The sequence below is a fragment of the Macaca fascicularis genome, chromosome 11, assembly GCF_037993035.2.
Source record: "Macaca fascicularis isolate 582-1 chromosome 11, T2T-MFA8v1.1".
In the NCBI taxonomy this organism is placed as follows: domain Eukaryota; kingdom Metazoa; phylum Chordata; class Mammalia; order Primates; family Cercopithecidae; genus Macaca; species Macaca fascicularis.
In genome coordinates this window covers 117,185,399-117,211,150 of record NC_088385.1, presented here as the reverse complement: position 1 = coordinate 117,211,150, position 25,752 = coordinate 117,185,399, and the positions used below count along the sequence as shown (strand labels likewise).

The window sequence follows — 25,752 nt, the reverse complement described above, 5'->3', positions numbered from 1 at the left end:
AGTGCCTACTGATTATAGTCATGAGACCAGAAGAGATCATGGGAGTAACTATACACAGAAATGGCTGAGGACTATGGGGCCTTCACCTCCTGGTGCTATGTGAAAGACCCAGCTAAGAAGACCTCGAATGAGAGGCCAGAGAGGGAGAGCAAGTGTGGGATCATGGAAGATAAGTGAAGAGGTGCTTCAAAGAGGGAGCAAGTGACAGCACCAACAAAATAGGTAAGATGAGGACTGAGAATTAACCTTTGGCTTTACACCATTACCTACAACTAAAGATACCCCTTCTCTTCCAGTTTTTATACTTTTCTTGCCTATTACATAGACCAGGAATGCCAGTATAGTAGAAATGGTGAGAATTCTGTTGTGTTAGCATGGTCTCTGTATAAACACACCATCAGCGTTGAAGACATGCTTTTACAGTCTCAGTTTGCTGTGATAGATGAGTTTCATCATATGCACCTACTGAGGTGATCTTACCATTTTTTTTCCACCTTAATTTGGTTAATGTAGGGAGTTAATTACATTAATTTGCTCCCACTGACACACATTTAAAAAATCATCACAGAAATTCCCAAGAACATCAGCATCTAACCTAGGACGCTACAAGAGGACTGAAACCTGCTGAACTGACTAGATGGGGATCAGGGCCCTGCAGCAATCCTGCTGGACTGCCAGCCACTGAACTGCCTCAGGCAGCAAAGGAATGGGTATGAGTGCTACGCTGGATTCTGTATCATCTCAATCACATGTGTGTTTAGTTTCAATTAAGCATTTGCACTAATGGCACTGGGATGACTAGAAGAACACACAATGCTTCTGAGGAAGGCGTGGACCTACCCAGGTGAGAGGTCTTGGGCTGGGAGTGGGGGAGGGAAATCACTTTCTTTCAGTACTATGCTGGCCAAGAACCACGGACCTAGTCAAACAAGCCATGGGGCCAAAACACTGGACCTGCTCTCTCTGCTTCTAAACTACACATGGGCTCCTGCTGTCTCAAGTGGGAAGGGAGGCAAAGAGCTTGTGTTTGGAACTCCTTAGTGAACGAGCAGCATGACAGCTGTTTCTGATCCCTTGGTGAAGGGATGTGAAAAAGATGGGACAAGGGAGCTCTGGAGCAGGGAGACATGAGGATGACAGTGTTGCCCGTACTTATGTGGTCACTGGCTAGTGAGCCAGTGCTGGTTCAGCCCTATGACATGACTTGTTTCCCATCACTGGGCAGGAGTAGTCAGAGGTCTAGAATCAAACGACTCAAACCCTCAATCTGTGAACTGAGTTTTCAGGCTGCCTCAGATTTTTAGTTATACGAACTAATAGATCACAGGCAGCGTGGCTCTACCAGGATCCACCTACTTGCTTACTGGCAGAGTGAATGGTCTAAAATGGAGGCAAGGAGCCTGGACTGCTTCGGGTTCATGGAAGACACATGGGTAAAGGGAAGAAGCCAAAGGAGTGGTCCAAGGCCTTCATGGCTCTGAGATTGCTATTTGCGAATTGTGTATCAGTTTACTGAAAAGGAAATCTGTACTTCAGCTGAGACAGTCAATTCCAGTGTGAGTTTTGTTTTCTCAGGACAGTACAAAGGAGACAAAACGCTGCCTCACACTAACTGGAAGACCATGCCACATAGGTCATGGAAGGGCTCGGTGTCCCTAACTGCAGGCTGGACAGGAAGCTCTAGAACTTTTCATCCTGAGATTCTGTGTGGTCACTAAAATGCTTGACATCTGAGGTTATGAAGAAAACAGGTATACTCCTCCCCCACCCAACTCAGGCTGTACTACCCCCCAATGACACAATGCCTCCTCATTTACCGTTATTACTCAGGAAGGGATGAAACAGTTTATGACATACAAAAAGCATTAAACGTGGTGACAATTGATCATTTTGCTAAATGAGGCCTGCCTTTATACAGCTTTGTATGACAACTAGAAAAGGCTGAGTTTTACCTCTCCTTCCCCAGACCTGTTCCTTCAGGCCTGCAGGACCTCTCTCTCCCCTTCCCATCGCTCCTTATTCTACCTGGGAACCCTAAGTTACAACAATGTCCTATAAAGAGGCCGCAAGTACTGACTGGCAGCCCCATGGTGATGACAGACAGGTAGGTCTGACGCTAAAAAGAGGTATGTTCGGCAGAACCCAATTCCATGGGAATCCAAGCTCCACAGCTAGGAGACAGTGGGCACTGAGGATGAGGCTCTTTGTAGGCAAATGGTCTGGTGGACCTATTAGAAGACCATGTGGCTGTGCAGACCCTGGACTGCAGACAGAGGGTATTCACTCTTAAGATAGTGTAGGAGGGCTCTCGCCCAACAAGCAATCAGCCTATCTGCCATATAAAAGGAGCAGCTGCTGCCGCCACACAGCCCAGGAATGATGTTTCCTGAGTGGTGGTATGTGGGGGTCAAGAACCAGACATAGACTTTGGGAGCCTGACTTGTGTCCCTAAGCTCCTTCTGCTCCTCCTTGGCTGCTTTGAGGGCATCACACTCCTTCCTCCAACACATCCAGCTTCCACAGTTCCCATTCTTGAGCTGCTTCTGTAGCTTGCTGCTTCTCTCCCACCTGTCCCTGGCACCCACATGACTGACTGACCCACACAGACTTTGTGTATTGTAACATCTTTTTTTTTTTTTTTGAGACGGAGTCTCGCTCTGTCGCCCAGGCTGGAGTGCAGTGGCCGGATCTCAGCTCACTGCAAGCTCCGCCTCCCAGGTTGACGCCATTCTCCTGCCTCAGCCTCCCGAGTAGGTGGGACTACAGGCGCCCGCCACCGCGCCCGGCTAGTTTTTTGTATTTTTTAGTAGACACGGGGTTTCACCATTTTAGCCAGGATGGTCTCGATCTCCTGACCTCATGATCCGCCCGTCTCAGCCTCCCAAAGTGCTGGAATTACAGGCTTGAGCCACCGCGCCCGGCCGTATTGTAACATCTTATCCGCATATCGCTTCTCATCCAAGCAATCATCTACCACTTTGGCCAGGATAGGATAAAGGGAGTTACTCTTCAAGTTGAGCCACTTCAGGCCTTAGTTTTTTTTAGATGGGGTCTGGCTCTGCTGCCAACGCTGAAGTGCAGTGACGCTGCAACCTAAACTCTTGGCCTCAAGTGACTCTCCCGCCTCAGCTTCCCAAAGTGTTGGGATTACAGGTGTGAGCCACTGCACTCGGCCCATTTCAAGTTCTTAAGCTGAGCCAAGTGACAGGCAGGGGGATGAGTCTTTCAAGGAGACCCAGGTGCTAGAGACTCAATGGATGGCCAGTGTCCACCAGCAGCCATTGCAAAGTGTTTCTACTGAGGTCTAAGCTCCCCAGGCTTGTGAGGCCACAGAAATCTAAGGGCAGTACTGCAGGAGTAGCAGCTCTTTGACAGGAACCTCACACTCAGGTCCAACTCACTGTGGAGACTCCCATCCTTGCTACTGGCCCTTGTCATAGTGATGCTGGTCGAATGAGCCCTGGCTCAAAGACTCTGACAGGCAGAAAGAAAAAGGCTCAGAGGCCACTCATTTGTTCAGTGTATAGTGCACAATGTCCGTGCCCTCTGCCACTGCCACCACCACCACCACACTGACCTTTGGTATTTGGTTATGCTGGTCTCATCAAATGATTTAAGAAATGTTTGATGCCCAGGCACGGTGGCTCATGCTTGTAATCCCAGCAGTTTAGAAGGCCGAGGCGGGTGGATCACCTGAGGTCAGGAGTTCGAGACCAGCCTGGCTAGCATGGTGAAACCCCATTTCTACCAAAAATACAAAAAATTAGCCAGGCGTGGTGGCGTGTGCCTGTAATCCCAGCTACTAGGGAGGCTGAGGCAGGAGAATCACTTGAACCTGAGCAGTGGAGGTTGCAGTGAGCCAAGCACTCCACGCCACGGCACTCCAACCTGGCGACAGAGAGAGACTCCATCTCAAAAGAGAAAAAAAAAAAAAGTTTAACTGAACAGGAAAAGAAAGTGTGGTAGTGTCATAGCTGTCAGGGGAAATAAGGTCAAAGGAAAGTTTTAAGATAGAAAGACACTATTATTTCCTCTATGCTGAAGAACATCTAGTAGAGATGGAAATCAATAATGCAGCAAAGATGTTGGGAGGAGGTGGCTTCTGCTAGGAGCAAGAACACTGTTCACAGCACTATGGGAGAAGGCAGCCCCTGTGGGCACAGATGGTCGCTCACGGAAATTAGCTATTCATTGCTTTTATTTTCTTGTCAAATACCCAGGAAGAGCATCTTACGTGAGAGGGAATATGGGGAAGGAAATATTGTAAGTTTGAGAAGATAAGGTATAATCAGTTTTCTAAGAGAGTAGGACAGTGCAGACACTAAGTGTATATAGTACGACTCATAAGCAGCATGAACAATAAACCAGGCTCAAATACTTACTGAGTTGCAGGCATTTGCACGTTCTATTTTAGAAAGACCCTTCAATTCGGTATCAAATACATTCATCTTCTCTACTAGGCAAGTGAGAGCAGTCTCTGTAGCTTCTCCAACTTTTTCATATACACCCTTTGCCTGTATTGGTTAAAGGCACAGAAAGTAGAAACAAGGGAGAAGTACATAGATAAATTTCTCTTTAATATTTTTTTCCACAAAAGCACAATCTGCCCTCTATTACAACCTTTTTTTTTTTTTTTTTTTTTTGAGAGGGAGTCTCGCTTAGTCGCCCAGGCTGGAGTGCAGTGGCGCGACCTCTGCTCACTGCAAGCTCCGCCTCCCTGGTTCACGCCATTCTCCCGCCTCAGCCTCCCAAGTAGCTGGGACTACAGGCGCCCGCCACCATGCCCGGCTAATTTTTTGTATTTTTAGTAGAGATGGGGTTTCACCACGTTAGCCAGGATGGTCTTGATCTCCTGACCTCGTGATCCGCCCATCTCAGCCTCCCAAAGTGCTGGGATTACAGGCGTGAGCCACTGCGCCCGGCCCTATTACAATATTATTGTAAGGCCATTTTTATCCTTCTCTGGAACAGGTAACCCAGATAATTAAAAACATACTCAAAGTACAGGTATGCATGTGATCTTACTCTAATAAGTAGGTTTTTCATTTCCCTTAAACATAAGATGACATCAATAACAGTATTTATTATTTCACCCAAACATAAGAAGCCACTGATCGCACTATTAATTCAAAGAGCGCCTTCACATAATAATGTAATTCCATGTCACTGCTTATCATTCTGAAGAGTTCACATTCTGTCTCTGACAGGGACTGGCTTGCCTTTGAGACAGAAACATACCCTTTGCTTTCAGGACAGCATTTTCTATCCTGGGTTTTATTCATTTATAGTAAGTATGCTATCAACAGATAAGAACATCACATAATACTACAACTTTTAGTTAACTAACTGCAATGCTCAGTCACAGAGGATATGTGAAAGGCTCTCAGCTTTCTTTGGTGAGGTCATGCTGGCCCCGCCATAAGGTCCTGAATGGAAAGGGGAAACAAAATCAGGCACCCGTGACTTTCGAAAGGGAGGAAGGAAGGCTAGACTTTCATTCCACCCACCCCACCCCTGAACTAGGAACAGCCATTTCTTCTAATTTATGAAGAGACTTACCTCATTGTAATCCAAAGCAGAGTCATTACAAAGAGCACAAATTGTTGCTAATTCTACCAGCCCATCATACTGGTGACATTTCACTGGTTTATCATCTTTATGCCTGCCCAAAGAGAAAACACTCTTAGAGCAGGGTGTGGTTGCCGCTATTGATTCCCCCCCGCCCCCCAATTGTTTAATAATGAAAACAGAATTTTTGGGACAATATACTGGAAAAAATTCCAAAGAATCTGATGCCAGAGCCAATATTAGACAAAAACAAAAGAGAGAATGCATCTCTGATATCAGAAATCAATCAGTAAAAAGACCAGAAATTCTTAGTCAATTCAATTCTTCCATCACTGGCATCAGCGAGTAACAAACACAGATCCCTCTTGAAAGTTTGGAGCCCAGAAGATGCAAAAAGATGACTGGATTATAACCTTTGTTTCGTCTTTCAAAGTTTCTGTTTTAAAAACATTTACTACTTTAGTAATAAGTGTTGTCTTGAGCCACATTCAGAAAGCTGTCTTAACTTTGTAGACATGCTGCAAATCGACACAAATACTAAACTGCCCCACGGGATCCTTTAAATGAGGAGGAGGGTTACTCACACTTCTCCAATAGGTGCATAAGTTGATCCAGTTATGGTAAATTCATTAAGGGAACAAGTATCACCTTCCACTCTGTCCAGAATGAACATCTGTAGGGGTAGAGGGCATCACAGTATTTAAAAGGGATTTTAAAGAAATACTACACAAATAAACTACCTTTGTTAGCTTAAGACAAAGGCAAACAACCTTTTTCATTTACAAAAACAACTTTAATAAAACTCAGAGGCTCACTCAGCATCAGCAGTACTGTCCCTTACTCTAACTAGCTTAATTATATTAGACTGCCTCACCCATCACACCCCCGACCAATCAAACAGTATGAAAAACAGCATCACTGAGGTGCTGAATGAATGAGCAGCAGTGGCACCAAAGACAAAACAACCCACACAAAACCCAAGTTATGAGGACTACCGGTCAGCAAAAAGGTCAGTTCCAGAGACAAGTTACTCTTTAGATTGCTCAGAACTCCAGATTTCAAATGGCTGGCTTTGAGAGTGGTATTAGGCAGTCCTGCCTTAGAGCTAAGCACAAAAGCTTGGGAAGAATAAACTCACATTTCAGAGTTGCATAAACATTTCCCGAGTAAAATAAGACAAAGTGCTTCTCTGCTCCTTCCCACTTATTTTTATTGTGGCAATAGCTCATGTTCTATGAAGCTGCATAACTATATGTATACAGTAAGGAGCCCGCAGAGCTGAATGAACTGATGTTCCCTAGACAATACAGATGGAAGCATGCTTAGGAAAGGATTAATTTTATTTTTTAAAGTGACATAAGCTATTTTCTTAAAGATAATTTTTCCACTGCTTGATTTGCAATCACAAATTATAATTCAGAAGCCCAGTTTGGAAAAGTAAGATTTAGGCTTGCTTGTATTTTCTTTGCAAATGAAAAGTTTTAAAACCTCCTCTAAAAAGAAAAAATTACAGAAAGTGATGTCAAAACTATAGTTTCTCATGCTTCCTCTGAAATATGAGCAATTAATAATCTGATCAAATCATTCTCTAAGGGGAATTTTAAAAATGTAAAACTCAAGTTAAAAAGGCCATGTTGAGCCGGGCGTGGTGGCTCACGCCTGTAATCTCAGCACTTTGGGAGGCCAAGGTGGGTGGATCACGAGGTCAGGAGCTCAAGATCAGCCTGGCAAAGATGGTGAAACCCCCTCTACTAAAAATACAACAAATTAGCCGGGCGTGGTAGTGGGCACCTGTAATCCCAGCTACTCGGGAGGTTGAGGCAGAGAGGTGCTTGAACCCGGGACGCGGAGGGTACAGTGAGCTGAGATTGCGCCACTGCACTCCAGCCTGGGCGACAGAGTGAAACTCAACACCACCACCACCACCACCAACAAAAAGCTATGTTGTAAACATCATTTCAGAGCAATTTGTCTTGCATTCAATAAGGAAATTAATCTTTATTTTAAAATAACTCTTTTTTTGAGGCGGAGTTTCGCTCTGTCGCCTAGGCTGGATGGAGTGCAATGGCATGACTTGGCTCACTGCAACCTCCACCTCCCAGGTTTAAGTGATTCTCCTGCCTCAACCCCCCAATAGCTGAAATTATAGGCACCTGCGACCACGGCTAATTTTTGTAGTATTAGTGGAAACAAGGTTTCCCTGTTGGTCAGGCTGGTCTCGAACTCCTGACCTCAGGTGATCCACCTGCCTCGGCCTCCCAAAGTGCTGAAATTACAGGTGTGAACCACCGCGCCCAGCCAAAAATGTGAAATTCTCTGAGTCTATACCAAAGCCCAAAATATTCTAAAAGACATTCAGAATTTGAATCTACATGAGCTAAATCTAAATGTACTTAGACATTTTTGACTGTGAGCAAGTCAACCATTTAGGATATGCAGGATGAAAATCTTCCTAAGTCAAGGGCAGTTATGCAATACCCACTGCAAGAAGCCTCCTGCAGAATACCAATTAGCACCAGCTTTCTGTTGTGAGGTAAAGCTTCACTCAGAACAGGCAAGCTTTTTCTTTATTAAAACATTTTAAGTCAAGTCATTCAAGGGAGAATAGAACAAAAGAATTTGTATAATGAACTGGCAAACTGACATTTTAAAAATTACAGTTTTATACATGGCTTACTTTCATGGACATAAAGACTATTCTGAGGAATTAACACTTTCAGGCTAAGTGAGACACAAAATAGTAAATAAGAAAATTCCCTTTCTCTTCCTGAAACAACCAGTATGATAAACCTGACTTTTTAGCCAATTCATCCAACCTTTTGGTTCCAAAAAGTAAGAACTTAAGTAGCTCAGTCAAACACCTTAATATCCTGGAGAAACCTAAGACAAACCTAGAAGCTTTTCACTTTGAAAGTTGGAATACCCCAGTTCTGTCAATTCTAAATGTGGGTTTGGACTCACAAGGAGCTTGCGGGGGAGGGAGAACCTGTATCTAAAAAATCATCATGAACTTAAAATTGGCAAGATAAAAATTCACAGGGCTTCACTGATTATAAAACAATTTCCGATGTTAAAAATAATTATCTAAAACCTGACGATAAGGCCAAGATAACTACATCCTTTCAATATCATACAGAAGCATTATTTAACAAGCCCATTCTAAGAAAACATAACACTGTGCTATTAAATGCTCATATTATATGAGGTTTCCCTATAATTCAGCTGTATAATTATTGCATTTATTCAGTTGTTACTTTTCTAACAGCAGGTTTAAATCATTTATTTTATCCAAGGGTGGTCAAAAAATATACGATGGCCAGGCAAGGGGACTCACGCCTATAATCCCAGCATTTTGGGAGGCCGAGGAGGCGGGTGGATCACTTGAGGTCCGGAGTTTGAGACCAGCCTGACCAACATGGAGAAACCCTATCTCTACAAAAATACAGAAACTTAGCCAGGCATGGGGGGCACATGCCTGTAATCCCAGCTACTCGGGAGGCTGAAGCAGGAGAATTGTTTGAACACAGAAGGCGGAGGCTGTAGTGAGCTGAGATTGAGCCATCACACTACAGCCTGGGCAATAAGAGTGAAACTCTGTCTCAAGACAAAACAAAACGAAAACAAACTATATATATATATATGTATATGTATGTATAGATATATACATGTATATATATGTATAAACTATATATATATATGTATGTATATATGATGAATACACACAATAAAGCAAGTTAAAAGCAATTTTAGTCAGCCCTCTGTATCTGTGGGTTCCACATCCACTGTCAACTAAACAGCAGATAGAAAAATAACTGCGTCTATACTGAACATGTACAATTTTTTCTTGTCATTATTTCCTAAACAACACAGTTTAACTATTTACATATCATTTATAATATTACGTTAGGTATTGTAAGTAATCTGGAGATGATTTCAAGTATACAGGAGGATGAACAAGGTTATATGCAAGTACTGAAGCATTTCATTTCAGAGACTTGAGCATCTGCAGAGTTTGGAATCTGAGGGAGGTCCTGCAACCAATCTCCAGTGAATACTGAGAGATGACTGTATCTACTTTTTAGGAAAAAGCATGCTTCATTCAACATGTGATAGAAAAACCAACTAGGACTTCAGGTAGAGAGGTTAACTAGCAGCTTTCTCTAGAACTTGTCTGTTAACATACACCTAGAGACAGAGGATCAGGAAAATAACAAAGGAGGCTGAGTGTGGTGGCTCATGCTTGTAATTCCAGCTCTTTGGGAGGCCAAGGCAGGAGGATCACTTGAGCCCAGGAATTCAAGACCAGCCTGGTGACATAGTGAGAACCTATCTCTACAAAAAAAATAAAAATAAAATAAATAGTGGGGCATGGTGTCATGCACTTGTGGTTGCAGCTACTTGCAAGGCTGGGGTGGGAGGACTTGAGCCTGGGAGGTTGAGGCTACAAGTGAGTCACAGCTGTGTGTCTTTTTTTTCTTTTCTTTGAGATGGAGTCTTGCTTGTCGCCCAGGATTGAGTGCAGTGGCATGATCTTGGCTCACTGCAACCTCTGCCGCCCAGGTTCAAGCAATTCTCCTGCTTCAGCCTCCTGAGTAGCTGGGACTACAGGTGCATGCCACCACACCCAGCTAATTTTTGTCTTTTTTGTAGAGATGGGGTTTCACCATATTAGTCAGGTTGGTCTCAAACTCCTGACCTCAGGTGATCCATCTGCCTTGGCCTCTCAAAGTGCTGGGATTACAGGCGTGAGCCACCGCGCCCAGTCTTTTTTTTTTAATTAAAGGAAAATATAATTTCTCTAATTCTCTTACATCTAATACAAGTACATCAGCCATGCAGATGTCCTGTATTTCGTGAAACAGTTTTAGGAATTAAAGATTAGATCCTCTCAAATATTAGAAATTAAGCTCAGGCTATACACACAGCCCACAGAAAGGTATGAAATTACAAATCAAAAGTTTTGATGGCATGAAGGCATATTGGTAGGATGAACAAAGAACCACCACAGGGAATATTCTAAACTACTCCTCTTACCCTGCAGACTGACATCTGGTTTGTTGTAAGTGTACCAGTCTTGTCCGAGCAGATAACAGAAGTACAACCAAGGGTTTCCACAGACGGGAGGCTTCGAACAATAGCATTTTTCTTTGCCATTCTGCGAGTTCCAAGAGCCAGGCAGGTGGTGATGACTGCAGGCAGACCTTCAGGAATGGCTGCTACAGCCAGGGCCACTGCAATTTTAAAGTAGTAAATAGCACCTCTGATCCAGGACCCTCCATGAACTGGGTCATTGAAGTGACCGATATTTATGATCCAGACTGCAATGCAAATAAGGGAGATGACTTTGGAAAGCTGTTCCCCAAATTCATCTAGTTTTTGCTGAAGCGGTGTTCTCTCCTGTTCTGTTGCCACCATTTCATCCCGGATCTTGCCAATTTCAGTGTTAACTCCAGTTGCTACCACCACTCCCATAGCTTTCCCAGCAGCAATGTTTGTACCCTAGGACAGAAGTAGAGAACTGGTCACAAGATGAATCCCACATCCCAATTTAAATACTGACACTGGATTTTGACTAGGGCACCCAGATTCTCAACACATTCTACTAGGCCTTCCACTGGCTACTGTTCAAGCAACCGGCCATACAACTGTGACAAAAGGCAATGCTCTATGTGGTACTTACTTATACCAGGCAGCTCTGTAATGACCCACCTAGATTTCTATTTGCAGACCATCTTCAAGCAGTGCTCTAACCCTTCTGTGTTCCCAATTTTTCAAACTCGTATAGTTCAACTCTAAGCATTCTCCACCTCTGGCTCCAACAACTCAAGGCCCCTACTTTTCTCACTGTAATAGGAAAGGCAACTAGCCCCATGGGCTATCTTGAGAACCCCTAATCATGTGCCAGCATCCAAAAACCAATGAAATTAAGTGCGAGCAGTCTCTCCTATGCCATTTTAATTTCTAGTGTTATAAGAGAAGGACATGGCTTCATTATTTTCAGGGTAACTCTATTTACTTACTATGGGTAGTAGTCAGGCTCTCATACAAACCCACAAATGTCCCCAACTTAAAATCATTACAGATTCCAAACCAAAAATCCATGCGTTTCCTCACTCTTCAAAAAATTTTTCTCATCAACAGAAAAACTGAAATAGTAAAATGAACATTCATATACTTTGCACTTAGACTCACCAGTATTGTTTGCCACATTTGCTTTCTCTCTCCCTAAACACACACCTTCTTATTGTGAACCACATACAAATAGCAGCTGTCATCTACATAATTTTGAAAATACCCTTTATTGGCTAAGGCTTTTCCAAACAAATCTACTTTTCAACTATGTTTGCAAGTAAGAGTTGGAAGATGTTTGAGCTGGTCTTTTTTTTTTTTTTTTTTTTTTGGTCCCCCAAAACTTGCCAACTAAAAGACATCTAACTCACACGTTATGTTACTGCCATATTCTGACAGCTAAGACTGACCATGAAAAGTGTGATTATCCTTTAGAATGATAGCCAGTGATGGCTGGCAGTGAAAAACGTAACATTTGTGGACCATGAGGCTTTAGAAATGTCTCTAATTAAAAACACATTTCATAAAGTACTTACAGAAAACAGCATGTTCTTTTTATCTTGGTTGACAGCTCGTGGGTCAGGGACGGGGTCAGTGTGCTTGATGACAGAGACAGACTCACCTAAGCGGGTTGTGAGACAGAAAAAACAGATCTCTGCGACCCACACCAAGAACCTAGACTCTCATTCATGCCCACCCATTACCACTCTTGGGATAATGTCAGTGTGAGAAAAGGGGCAAAAGGCCAAATTCATCCAAAGGAGGTAAGCTGGGAAAATTTAGTAATGGAAATTAATACCAGACCAAAGGGTGTCAGGATAAAAATCAACACAATTCCAAAATAAAAAAGTGAATTTTCAAGTAGAATCCTCACTGATTACCTTTATTTTCTGGAATAACTGTTCAAATTAATTCATTTTTCGGTAATCATTTTATACTCTGATACTGTGACTATATTATTTACATATTTGTTGTATACTTTAATAAATACTTTAACATGTATACTGATGCTTCTTTCCCCGCCCCCCCCGAGACAGGGGTCTTGCTCTATCACTCAGGCTGGAATGCAATGGCACAATCACAACTCACTACAGGCTCAACTTCCCGGGCTCAAGCCATCTTCCCAACGTGGCTTCCTGAATAGAAGGGCACCCAATACCATGCCAGGTTAATTGTTTGGTATTTTTTTGGAGAGACGGGGTTTTACTCTGTTGCCCAGGGTGGTCTCCAACTCGTGGATTCAAACAATTTGCTCATCTTGGCCTCCCCAAAGTGCTGGAATTACAGGTGTGGGCCACCACATCTGGCTATACTCTGAAGTAGCAATTAGCAAGTGTACTGGAAAGATCACACGGTAAATAAAGAACTACTTCTTTTTTTTTTTTTTTTTTTTGAGATAGAGTCTTGCTTTGTTGCCCAGGCTGGAGTCCAGTGGCACAATCTCGGCTTACTGAAACCTCTGCCTCCCGGGCAATTCTCCAGCCTCAGCCTCCTGAGTAGCTGGGCTTACAGGCATGTGCCACCATGCCCGGCTAATTTTTGTATTTTCAGTAGAGACGGGTTTTGCTATGTTGGCCAGGTTGGTCTCAAACTCCTGACCTCAGGTGATCTACCCACATCCGCCTCCCAAAGTGCTAGGATTACAGGCATGCGCTACCATGCCCGGCTGATTTCAATTTAAAAATCACGTCACAGATATACAATTAGGGTCAATCTGAGTAAAATATGTCTCTAAATAAGTCACAGGTAGCAAACTTCACTCTCAATATTTGACCAAAAAAATTGATTCCACAAGTTAGCCAAAAATTACATTATGATTACTTAACAAGGCCGGACGCGGTGGCTCAAGCCTGTAATCCCAGCACTTTGGGAGGCCGAGACGGGCGGATCACGAGGTCAGGAGATCGAGACCATCCTGGCTAACACGATGAAACCCCGTCTCTACTAAAAAATACAAAAAACTAGCCGGGCGAGGTGGCGGGCGCCTGTAGTCCCAGCTACTCGGGAGGCAGAGGCAGGAGAATGGCATAAACCCGGGAGGCGGAGCTTGCAGTGAGCCGAGATCGCGCCACTGCACTCCAGCCTGGGTGACAGAGCCAGACTCCGTCTCAAAAAGAAAAAAAAAAAAAAAAAAAAGATTACTTAACAAAAGAAAATATTCGAGAACCTCTATGAAGTTCAAAAAATTTTTTTTAAACTTTTAAAGTTTTTTATTATAGGCTGGGTGTGATCACTTATGTCTGTAATCCCAGCACTTTGGGAGGTTGAGGCGGGCAGATCACTTCAGGTCAGGAGGTAAAGACCAGCCTGGCCAACAGGGCAAAACCCTATCTCTACTAAAAATACAATTAGCCAGGTGCGGTGGTGTGCGCCTATAATTCCAGCTACTAGGGAGGCTAAGGCATGAAAATTACTTCAACCCCGGAAGCAGAGGTTGCACTGAGCTGAGATCGCGCCACTGGGCGACAGAGTACAACTCTGTCTTAATTTAAAAAAAAAAAAAAAAAAAAAAGTTTTTCATTATAGAGACTATAACTGCTCTCTCAAACGCTTGGCCACAAGTGATCCTACTGCCTCAGCATCCCAAAGTCCTGAAATTACAAGCATGAGCCACCGTGCCCAGCCTAAAAAGTTTTTAAATGCCTGTAATCCCAGCACTTTGGGAGGCCAAGGCGGGCGGATCATAAGATCAGGAGTTCGAGACCAGCCTGACCAACACAGTGAAACCCTGTCTCTACTAAAAATACAAAAATTAGCTAGGCGTGGTGGCGCACGCCTGTAATCCCAGACACTCAGGTGGCTGAGGCAGGAGAATAGCTTGAATCCAGGAGGCAGAGATTGCAGTGAGCCGAGATCGCGACACTACACTACAGCCTGGGCAACAGAGCGAGACTCCGTCTCAAAAAAAAAGTTTTTAAATGGCAACTATGTCTTTAGGGCACACTATGAGAATTTCACAAATATAACCCAACCATTTCCCCAACATTTTATGGCTTAATTGGCCTCCAGTTTGTTGTTGCTAATGAGAGTTTTAATAAGTAAGCTATTTATAAAGAAACAATACCAAAAAAAAAATAGAGCCCAGGTTACTCACATCACTGTCTCCACGACATTAGTTGTTTTTCAAAACCGATAATCAGATAAATCTTGAGAGCCTTTAGACTTTATATTTACTATTTAATCCAAGTTAGCATTGTATTTAAAGTTAATTCTTCTGATAAACTTACTTCCAGTTAATATGAACCCTCCACCCTACACTGTACTTTTATCACACAAAAACGGGAAAATGTTTCAAACAATTGTGCAAACTCCAGGTAGTACAACTTTCATCTCTTATGGGGCTAACTTTTGTTAACTGTGTATCTGGATATTGTAAAGACGGACGCAACATTAGCACTCCTCCAATGAAAAAAATTACAGCACTGGAGTCTATTTTTCTTGCCTGGAAAAAGGACATCGAATAAGTAATTTGCTTTCCACAAAACAGACAATTCAACCTTAAGATTATTACCAATGGTAATGAACAAATTACAATTTTTTTTTTTTTTTTTGGAGACAGAGTCTTGCTCTGTTGCCCAGGCCGGAGTGCAGAGGCATAAGCGTGGCTCACTGTAGCCTTGACCCGGGCACAAGTGATCTTTTCACCCAGCCTCCTGACTAGCTGGGATTACAGGCCTGGCTAATTTTTGTATTTTTTGTAGATAGGGGCTTTTGCCATGCTGCCCAGGCCGGTCTTTAACTCCCGGGCTCAAGCCATCTGCCAGCTTCAGTCTCCCAAAGTGTTGGAATTACAAGCGTGAGCCACCGTGCCCAGCCATTTTATTTTGTTTTTAAATCATGCCTTTAAAACCATATTGGCAGCCAGGTGCAGTGGTTCACACCTGAAATCCCAGCACTTTGGAAGGCTGAGGCAGGTGGATCACCTGAGGTCAGGAGTTCAAGACTAGCCTGACCAACAAGGTGAAACCCTGTATCTACTAAAAATACAAAAATTAGCTGGGCATGGTGGCAGGAGCCTGTAGTTCCAGCTACTCAGGAGGCTGAGACTGGAGAACATCCTGAACCTGAGAGGTGGAGGTTGCAGTGAGCCGCAATCACGCCACTGCACTCCAGCCTGGGCAACGGAGCGAGACAAAATAAGTATCTTAGAGAGGATTAAGATGGGATACTATAAAGGGACAGTGAGGCAAGAGCCAACTCTATTGGCATGGGACATGAGAAGGTCTTCAGAAATTCAATGACCTAATACATCATATTTACCTGTGAGAATCGACTGGTCAACTCTTAGTGTGGTAGATTTGATGGAAGTTAACCTTATATCAGCAGGAACTTTGTCACCAACTAATTAGGAGAAAAAAAAAGGCAGCTGAAATGAGCAACTTTTACAACTATGTTATCTAAAGATGAATTTGTCTCCAAATCAATTTTTAAAGATAATAAATGATCTGCATATAATACAAATACATAAAATTCTGTTAAAGCAAGCAATGTGATCAGCCTTTCTTGGGGTAATAAAAAGCTTTAGATGGATTCAAGATTTGAATTAGGAAGGAAGAGAATGAGGCTTAAGGAAACCTAACTACATACATTATTCTAACAAGTTTTGCTCTGTATCTTCAGAGAGGCCTTTAAGCTTTCACTTTAAAGAATACTTTCCTAGTTAGCAATAAGAAGTGACATATTTTCTTAGGTTTACTACATATATACAAGGCACAGCAAAGAGAATAAAGTTGTGTATGCCATGATTCATTCCATCAAAAAGGCTAAATTATTGCGAACAGGAAGCAAATGGCCCCCTTTAAAAAAGATACTCGGCCGGGCGCGGTGGCTCAAGCCTGTAATCCCAGCACTTTGGGAGGCCGAGACGGGCGGATCACGAGGTCAGGAGATTGAGACCATCCTGGCGAACACGGTGAAACCCCGTCTCTACTAAAAAAATACAAAAAACTAGCCGGGCGAGGTGGCGGGCGCCTGTAGTCCCAGCTACACAGGAGGCTGAGGCAGGAGAATGGCGTAAACCCGGGAGGCGGAGCTTGCAGTGAGCTGAGATCCGGCCACTGCGCTCCAGCCCCGGCGACAGAGCGAGACTCTGTCTCAAAAAAAAAAAAAAAAAAAAGATACTCGGCCGGGCGCGGTGGCTCACACCTGTAATCCCAGCACTTTGGGAGGCCGAGGCGGGCGGATCATCACAAGGTCAGGAGATCGAGACCACGGTGAAACCCCGTCTCTACTAAAAATACAAAAAATTAGCCGGGTGCGGTTGTGGGCGCCTGTAGTCCCAGCTACTCGGGAGGCTGAGGCAGGAGAATGGCGTGAACCCGGGAGGCGGAGCTTGCAGTGAGCCGAGATCGCGCCACTGCAGTCCAGCCTGGGCGACAGAGCGAGACACCGTCTCAAAAAAAAAAAAAAAAAAAAAAAAGATACTCAACGAAACACATGGCAAATGCAAAATCAAACTATACACTAACACTTTTTTTTTTTTTTTTTTTTTTAAAGACAGGGTCTTGCTCTGTCACCCAGGATGTAGAGATCAGTGGGGCAATCGCAGCTCACCGCACCCTTGACCTCCCACTTCAGCTTCCCAAGCAGGACTACAGATACACATCACCTGGGCAACAAAGCTACTCTCCATCTCAAAAAGCAATATAAAATAAAATGTTTATTTCCAAGTTAGTCTTAGCTCTTTCACTGTTTCAAACCCTTTGATATGCTCGTATAACACGTAATTAATCATACTAAAATGACAACTTCCAAAGGTATAAAGAAACACCTCTGGGAAGGTGTAGCAAACTAGTAACACTGGGCAGCTGGGGCATATATCCTTTGATACCTTTTGAAATATCAATTAATGGGAGGCTGAGGCAGGAGAATGGCGTGAACCCGGGAGGCAGAGCTTGCAGTGAGCTGAGATCGCGCCACTGCACTCCAGCCTGGGCGACAAAGTGAGACTCCGTCTCATTAAAAAAAAAAAAAAAAAGAAAAGAAAAAGAAATATCAATTAAATGAATAATAAACCTCTTGCATAACCTGAAGATCTTTAAGTCAACTGTGTCTTCTTTCCTAGGCCAACAAGTTCCTTTAATAGCTCTAAAAGGGCCCAAATCTCAGCCCCTTTCCTTGATGTGTATCAAGTGAAATGCCACAACATAGCCCAAGTAACAGATAAAGCCATGCACCTTGAGAATAGTGCCCAGCCCTCTGCTGGTATTCAAATATTGCTTAATGAGTGCACAATCACACGAAGCAGCTGGGACATAAAACAGCTGTCCACTAATCCCAACACTTTGGGAGGCTGAGGCAGGAGGATCACTTAAGGCCAGGAGTTCGAGACCAGCCTGGCCAACATGGCAAGAACCCATCTCTACTAAAAATATAAAAAATTAGCCGGGAGGAGTGGTGGTGTGCCTGTAGTCTCAGCTACTCAGACGGTTGCAGTGAGCCGAGTTCACACCACTGCATTCTAGCTTTGGAGACAGAGCGAGACTTTGTCTCAAAACAACAATAACAACAAAACAGCTGTCTGTGATTTTCTGAAAGATAATTAATGTGGTTTTCTAAGTCTTATGCAAGGGCAGCTACAAATTAGATAAGCAAATTCTCCCATACTTGCAGATGGCATTTTTAAGTCAAATCATTTTTCAGACTTACTCTCCATACTGAATTGCATGTTACCAGTCATATACAAAATGGCAAAATAACACTCCTGTCCAAGAAGTAAACATTGAACTTCTTATTTTTTATTTTCTTTTCAGAGACAGTCTTGCTCTGTCGCCCAGGCTGGAGTGCAGTGGCATGATCTCGGCTCACTGCAACCTCCACCTCCCGGGTTCAAGCAATTCCCTTGCCTCATCCTCCTGAGTAGCTGGGACTACAGGCGTGTGCCACCACACCTGGCCTAATTTTTGTATTTTCAGTAGAGGCAGGGTTTTACTACATTAGCCAGGCTGGTCTCAAACTCCTGACCTCAGGCAATCCACCCACCTTGGCCCCCCAAAGTGCTGAGATTACAGGTGTGAGCCACCACACCCGGCCAACATTGAACTTCTTAAACCTTCAAATTAGTTCTGATTTTTCTCCACTTCGGAGCTTAAGTTCTGGGAGAATATGATTTATTTTTTAAATTTGAGTGCATAGAAACAACCCTATAGCCTAAGTAAGCAATGTGGTCACAAGGTAGCACAGAGTTTGTCAATATATAATCTCAAGAGGCAAAGATCACCCTTGCATTTGACTGCAGGGACACATAAGCTAAGGTGAAATTCCTGCTGGAAATGCTTATGCAATGAACAGCAATATTCAGACTGAATCAATGAGAACCTTTCATTTTAATATAATTCTGCTCTAACTACACTGAAGAGAGTACATCTAACAGATAATTTACGACAACAAAGTAACTATATTCTAAACTTTAGTGGTCTTTAACAGCTAACACGCCCTATACTGCACTATTTCTGCCCGTCATGATTAACCTGATCTTACATGCCCTCAAACGTTTCAAAAAGAGGACAAGTACAATGATGAATATTATGACCCTAAATGGAAAATTTATTTCCAAATGTTCATTTGGTGTCTGAGGATCTGATTTATGTCAATGTCATGATCCTATGGAGTAGTAGAAGACTTCTGTCCAATGTGAGATAGTGGTCGTCAATCTATAAACACTATTTTATTTCTGCACTGTAACTGATAAACACAGATTTAAACAATTCAATATATAAACCCTAGCTCATACTCTCATATACTTGACAAATTTTAAAAGACCAACAAATCTAATATTTAAATTGAGTACAACCTACAAGAGGATGCAAAAGCAATGTTTTGGCATGTATTTTGCTGTGTTTCAGCGGAAGCTCAGAGGATTTGAAATAAATAGAAAATGTATTTTGCAGGTAAGAAACACCAAGGTTAAATTTCCCGGATAACACTGCCAACATATTACAAGTTGAGTATCCCTTACCCAAAATGCTTGCAACCAGAATTTTAAAATTGAAATTTGGAGTGTTTGATTTATATTCTTACTATTGAACATCTCTAAACAAAAAGCCCAAAATCTGATATGCTCCAATAAGCATTTCCCTTGAGCATCATATGTTGGTGCTCAAAAAGTTTCTGATCTTTAAGCTTTTCAGATTAGGGATATCCAATCGTTATCTAACAATATAGTACATATATACTATTATATATATATTTAGTATTGGTCCTACCTAACACTAATAGTTACACCTACAGGACCAACAGGTAGTACAGGACTATAGGTCTTACCTATTGGTTGTATAGTATAAATATACAGTATGTGTAGTATATATTTATTATATACAGTAAGGCCTGACACGGTGGCTCAAGCCTGTAATCCCAGCACTTTGGGAGCCCGGGGCAGGTGGATCACGAAGTCAGGAGATCGAGACCATCCTGGCTAACGGTGTGAAACCACGTCTCTACTAAAAATACAAAAAAATTAGCCGGGCGTGGTGGCGGGCACCTGTAGTCCCAGCTACTTGGGAGGCTGAGGCAGGAGAATGGTGTGAACCCGGGAGGCGGAGCTTACATTGAGCTGAGATCGCGCCACTGCACTCCAGCCTGGGCGACAGAGTGAGACTCCATCTCAAAATAAATAAATAAATTATATTCAGTATTAATATATACTATATATTATGTATATGAAAAATTATATTTATACTGGCATTATAAGGAAACCAACATGTACTCTTTCCCTAAGGGTCTACTAAAATATATGAAAGGTGTTTCTTTGCTGTGCAGAAATTGTATTGATACACATTTAACTGTTGGCCAAATACTGAGGAACATCTTAAATGCCAACGCTAGAGGAACAAATGCCAGAGGAACAAATGTCAAATGCCTGGGAAGCCTTTAAATACTGACCACAGCTGTTGTGAATGTTTCCATCTTACAACTTCCATTCTAATTAAGTGGCAATTAAATATTTAGAAACAACAAGAAGAGTTTTCTGGGGGTCTTTTACAAATTCTTTAAGAGTATGATTAAATGCATTTGGAGTGGGGTCTAGGAATCCACATTTTTTTTTTCATTTTTTATCCTTACAGACAGGGTCTCACTCTGTCACCCAGGCTGGAGTGCACTGACGTGATCACGGTGAACTGCAGCCTTGAACTCCTGGGCTCAAGTGATCTTCCCACCTCAGCCTCCCAAGTAGCTAGGACTACTGGTATGTGCCACTGCACCAGGCTAATTTTAAAATTAAGAATCCATATTTTTAAAAAAGTTCTACAAATATACTAGAAAAATTAATACAACAGAAAAATGTAGTAACTAGGGTCATGGATCCTATGAACCACTTTTCTGTTTGCTGTTTCTCATTTACCAGGCACACCAACTCGAAGCTAAAAAGCTTCAAAGCCTCCCAACACTTGGGAAATGTGCTACCTTAGAGTTTCTATGTTTAATTGGCTTCTATTAGAAACTGATCTTTGTAGAAAGATACTGAAGAAATGTAAATCCAAACCGGTTTTAAAAACCTGCCATAGACTGGGCGCGGTGGCTCACGCCTGTAATCTCAGCACTTTGGGAAGCTGAAACAGGCAGATCACCTGAGGTCAGGGGTTCGAGACCAGCTTGGCCAACATGGTGAAACCCTGTCTCTACTGAAAATACAAAAATTAGCCAGGCGTGGTGGTGGGTGCCTGCAATCCCAGCTAAGTGGGAGGCTGAAGCAGGAGAATCGCTTGAGCCCCGAGGCAAAAGTTGCAGTGAGCCGAAGTTGTGCCACTGTACTCCAGCCTGGGTGGAGGACTCCATCTCAAAAACAAACCAACCAACCTGCCATATTCTAGTATTTTCTTAGCTAGAAGGACCATCGCATCATCTTGACCAATCAATGTCCTCTTCATTTTATGCACATGAACTCAGGCTAGGAAGTAAAAGGAGCCTTCTCTAAGGAAGCTCAATTAATGAAAACCTTTGTTTAACTTGCTGTGTGACTGTTATATTCCTTTTGTTGATATTAGAGTCAATTTAGGGTTGACTCTATTAGGAAAACAGGTTCTCTTAGAGTTAAAAGATCCATGAAAGTAAAGGTCCACTGAATACTTTTAAAGTGAAGACACAACAATCTCCCTTTGTCTGGAGAGGCTTCTGTGAATTTCAGACAAAGGATTTTGTACATGAAGAGCAGGCAAGGCTGTTCCGATGATCACATCCTGTAACATTTCCCCAGTGAGGCATGTCAATGCCCTTAGGGCAAGTGGTAGTGGAAAATTCTCACTCTTGCCAAAGGGATGCTCCGCAATTTTTTCTTTCAAAAGTTTTTCTCTGACTCTTTGGATGGAGGCAGGTATAATAAAAGAATAAACTCTGAATTACCTTCCATTTAACACCTGACACCTTTCAAATTCAGCTCTTGAAAATCCACAGCTCTTTAATTTGCTATTACAATAAAGATTTCCAATCTGAACAAAATCCTCACAGTATACTTGAAGTTGGGTTACCAAGGGTGCAAGTAAGAGTTCATTAAATTATCAGTTTGCCACATTTTAGAACTCAATGCAAGCGTTCTTTTAACCTTACAAGAAGTGTTTATAAGCCATGATACTTAAACATTTTGTGTACCACTTATGTCAAATATAAATACTAATGGTTAAAACTAGCACTATTCACGCTGGGCATGGTGGCTCATGCCTGTAATCCCAGTACTTTGGGAGGCCAAGGGGGATGAAGCACTTGAGGTCAGAAGTTTGAGACCAGCCTGGCCAACATGGTGAAACTCTGTCTCTACTAAAAATATAAAAATTAGCCTGGCATGGTGGCTGGCACCTATAATTGTAGCTACTCGGGAGGCTGAGGTTGCAGTGAGCTGAGATTGCGCCACTGCACTCCAGCCTGGGTGACACTGTGAGACTCCATCTCAAAAAAACACAAACAAACCAAAAACCAGCATTATTTTTTTTAAAAATTCTTTTTACTAATCAATTGTATTATGCATTTAAAAAAACCTAATTTATTGTGGCAAATACCAGAGTTATTAAGAAAAACACTATGTAAGACCAGAAATTACCTTCTAAATACCACTATTGTTTTTGAATCTAAATGGCTCCTAGGAAAAGCAAGCCATAACAGAATTATCCTAAACTACTTAAACATTTGTGACTCAAACATTTTCACTGTGTTTCCAATTTGAGTCATAAATTTTGTAGTTTAGCAGACTGAATGAAATTCTTCATTTGAGAAGCTCTACTTGACTACTTTAAACTACTTCCAGGCCTCACGGTGAACAGGGAAGGAACATTACACAATACCATAGTATACTACTATGGTTTGCTTCCAATCTGTTTCTTAGACAGTACTGTCTTTAAAATGGCAAATGTGATCTCCTCCTGTTCTAAAATCTTTCAACAGCTTCTTTGGCATCCCAACCCGGGCTTATAACAGCCTCCACGACCCAAGTGCTGTTTGCCTCTCACCCTCTCACCTCCCTCTGAGCATCACACACTATGCTCTTCAGTTCCCCTAACTTGTTTCTGGGCCTTCACATACCCTTCCTTCTCCCATAAATAGTAAGGCTTTCCTCTAACTCCCAGATTAGGCTGGCATCCCTCACTGTGTGCCCACAGAGCATCCTGTCCTCTCCTTACACTCACATGGTTTTCATGAATCTTCCCCACTAAAACCAAAAGCTCCATAAAGGCAGAGTCACTCAGACACCACTGATTTCCTAGCCCTACCACTATACCTGGCACACAGTGGATGTCGAATAAAATATTTGTCAGTGAATAAAGTACTTGGTACACATATTTCCTTTAGTATACATGTATCAAAAGACTTCTAATTACCAAGTTGAAGAACGTCACAAAGCTAGAAACAATAAAAAATTAGGGTCCAAAGAGATAACAGCTTTGGTTAAGCTAAATGAGGTTCAATAATGGTAGTTGTTTAAATTCTAGTTAGACTAAAACCAAAATAATCCATGCCAGGAAAAGTCTAGAAATTTAGGAATGGGGGGATGGGAAGAACACTCGAGAAAGACTGTGATTTTAGCTGGTAGAGTAATTAAGGCTGCCAAAGAAGTTTCCATAGACTGTCAGAAGACAAAAAATGTCTAGAATGACAACCAGACTCCATTTACATAACTGCATTCAATCTGGGTACCAAAGAGAACTACCAAGATGATAAAGGGTTTGAAACAAACGCTAAGACTAACTTGGAAATAAACATTTTATTTTATTTTACTTTTTGAGATGGAGACTAGCTTTGCTGCCTAGGCTGAAGTGCAGTGGCATGGTCTTGGCTGGCTGTAACCTCCACCTCCCAGGTTCAAGTGATTTTCCTGCCTCAGCCTCGCGAGTAGCTGGGATTACAGGTGCTCAACCCCACACCCAGCTAATTTTGTTTGTTTGAGATGAAGTCTCACTCTGTCGCCCAGGCTGGAATGCAGTGGCAAGATCTCGGCTCACTGCAACCCCTGCCTCCCGGGTTCAAGGAATTCTCCTGCCTCCCTCCCAAGTACCTGGGACTACAGGCATGCGCCAATGTGGCTGGCTAATTTTTGTATTTTTAGTAGAGATGGGGTCTCACCACATTGGCCAGGCTGGTCTCAAACTCCCAACCTCAAGTGATCCGCCTGCCTCGGCCTCCCAGGGTGCTGGGATTACAGGCGTGAGCCACTGCACCCGGCCAAAAATAAAAATTTTAGGATACAACATACTGCTAACATTTGACAGTCCTAGGACTGCCACAACTGCCACATGCTCCTGGATAAGTTACAAACTCTGAGTTTTAGTCTTCTCATCCCCTAAAATAAGGTTTCATAAGCTCCCCTCCAGATCTAAACTGGTAATAAATAAGATTTCTATGTGGTCCCAAATTAAAAAGCTAACATATAAAACAGACAAAATATACTTTGGCTCATAAGGAGTATTTTATAATGAACTGACTAAAAAAATGACATTGGTCATTAAAAGCAAGCAAGTTTCCAGTTACTAGAGTTATAAGGGGTAGAAAGGTAACCAATTCATTAGATGTTGCAGAGGCAACCATGCACTAAGCAATGTTAGAGTACTCCCGCCTACCTACCAACCGAGATTTTTATCACGAAAGAAAAATGTGCACTTAAAAGGTCAAACACCATTCCTCTTCCCTTCTTCCAACAAATATATATATAGTTAACAGTATATCTTCTGAACATCTCTTTATGTGTAACATTTACTAAAACGTCCTTAAAACAATATCAGACCCTTTATATTTATACACACTTGTCTCATTTTAAAAAGTGGCTGTATAGTAATAATAAGCAGTGAAATTTTGAGACTATTATTTCTAGACCAGGTACTGCTGGAAGAGCTTCATAGGTTACTAATTCAATCTTCACAACTCTAAGGAAGGCTCTATTATCTTTACTCCCTCCCTGTTTATAGATGAGGAAAATGAGGCACTAAAAGGTACCTCTTCAAGGTCACAGTATTTCACACCCATACCATGAACTAAATGAATCACCCTCCATTTTTATGGCTATCTAGTTATTTCTAACATTTCCTTTTACAGTGTTACAGGATTAACATCTTTGCCCATATCTTTTACTTTTGCATACAAATACATACTCCCACCAAGTTTATGTCCCTCCTATTTCCCCATTCTCTCAATCTTGTATTTTTCTGGCACTAGTAATGCCAAGCCCTTTGTTTTACCTTTTTTTTTTTTTTTTTTTTTTTTGAGACAGAGTTTCACTCTTGCTGCCCAGGCTGGAGTGCAATGGCACGATAGCGGCTCACCGCAACCTCTGCCTCCTATTCTCTCAATCTTGTATTTTTCTGGCACTGGTAATGCCAAGCCCTTTGTTTTACCTTTTTTTTTTTGAGACAGAGTTTCACTCTTGCTGCCCAGGCTGGAGTGCAATGGCACGATAGCAGCTCACCACAACCTCTGCCTCCTGGGTTCAAGCGAATTCTCCTGCCTCAGCCTCCCGAGTAGCTGGGATTACAGGCACGCACCACCACGCCCAGTTAATTTTGTATTTTTAGTAGAGACAGGGTTTCTCCATGTTGGCCAGGCCAGTCTCCAACTCCCAACCTCAGGTGATCTGCCCGCCTCGGCCTCCCAAAGTTCTGGGGTTACAAGGTGTAAGCCACTGCACCTGGCCACCAAGCC

The 25,752-nt window shown here is 42.6% G+C and overlaps 1 protein-coding gene across 4 annotated transcripts in view; it reads right to left on the bottom strand.

Annotated features, from left to right (window-relative positions):
• Positions 1–25,752, bottom strand: part of ATP2A2 (ATPase sarcoplasmic/endoplasmic reticulum Ca2+ transporting 2) — a 71,966-nt gene that overhangs the window by 14,178 nt on the left and 32,036 nt on the right. For all 4 annotated transcript variants that reach the window (XR_012420622.1, XR_010579591.2, XM_015431518.3 and 1 more), the window contains exons 6-11: positions 15,898–15,978; positions 12,174–12,259; positions 10,603–11,067; positions 6,153–6,241; positions 5,560–5,662; positions 4,383–4,514 (exon numbers count right to left, since the gene is read on the bottom strand). Coding sequence is in view for 2 of the 4 variants with exons in the window: in XM_015431518.3 (XP_015287004.1) it covers positions 4,383–4,514; positions 5,560–5,662; positions 6,153–6,241; positions 10,603–11,067; positions 12,174–12,259; positions 15,898–15,978 (956 nt within the window). In the remaining 2 variants the exon portion in view is untranslated. The remainder of the gene's footprint in view (positions 1–4,382; positions 4,515–5,559; positions 5,663–6,152; positions 6,242–10,602; positions 11,068–12,173; positions 12,260–15,897; positions 15,979–25,752) is intronic.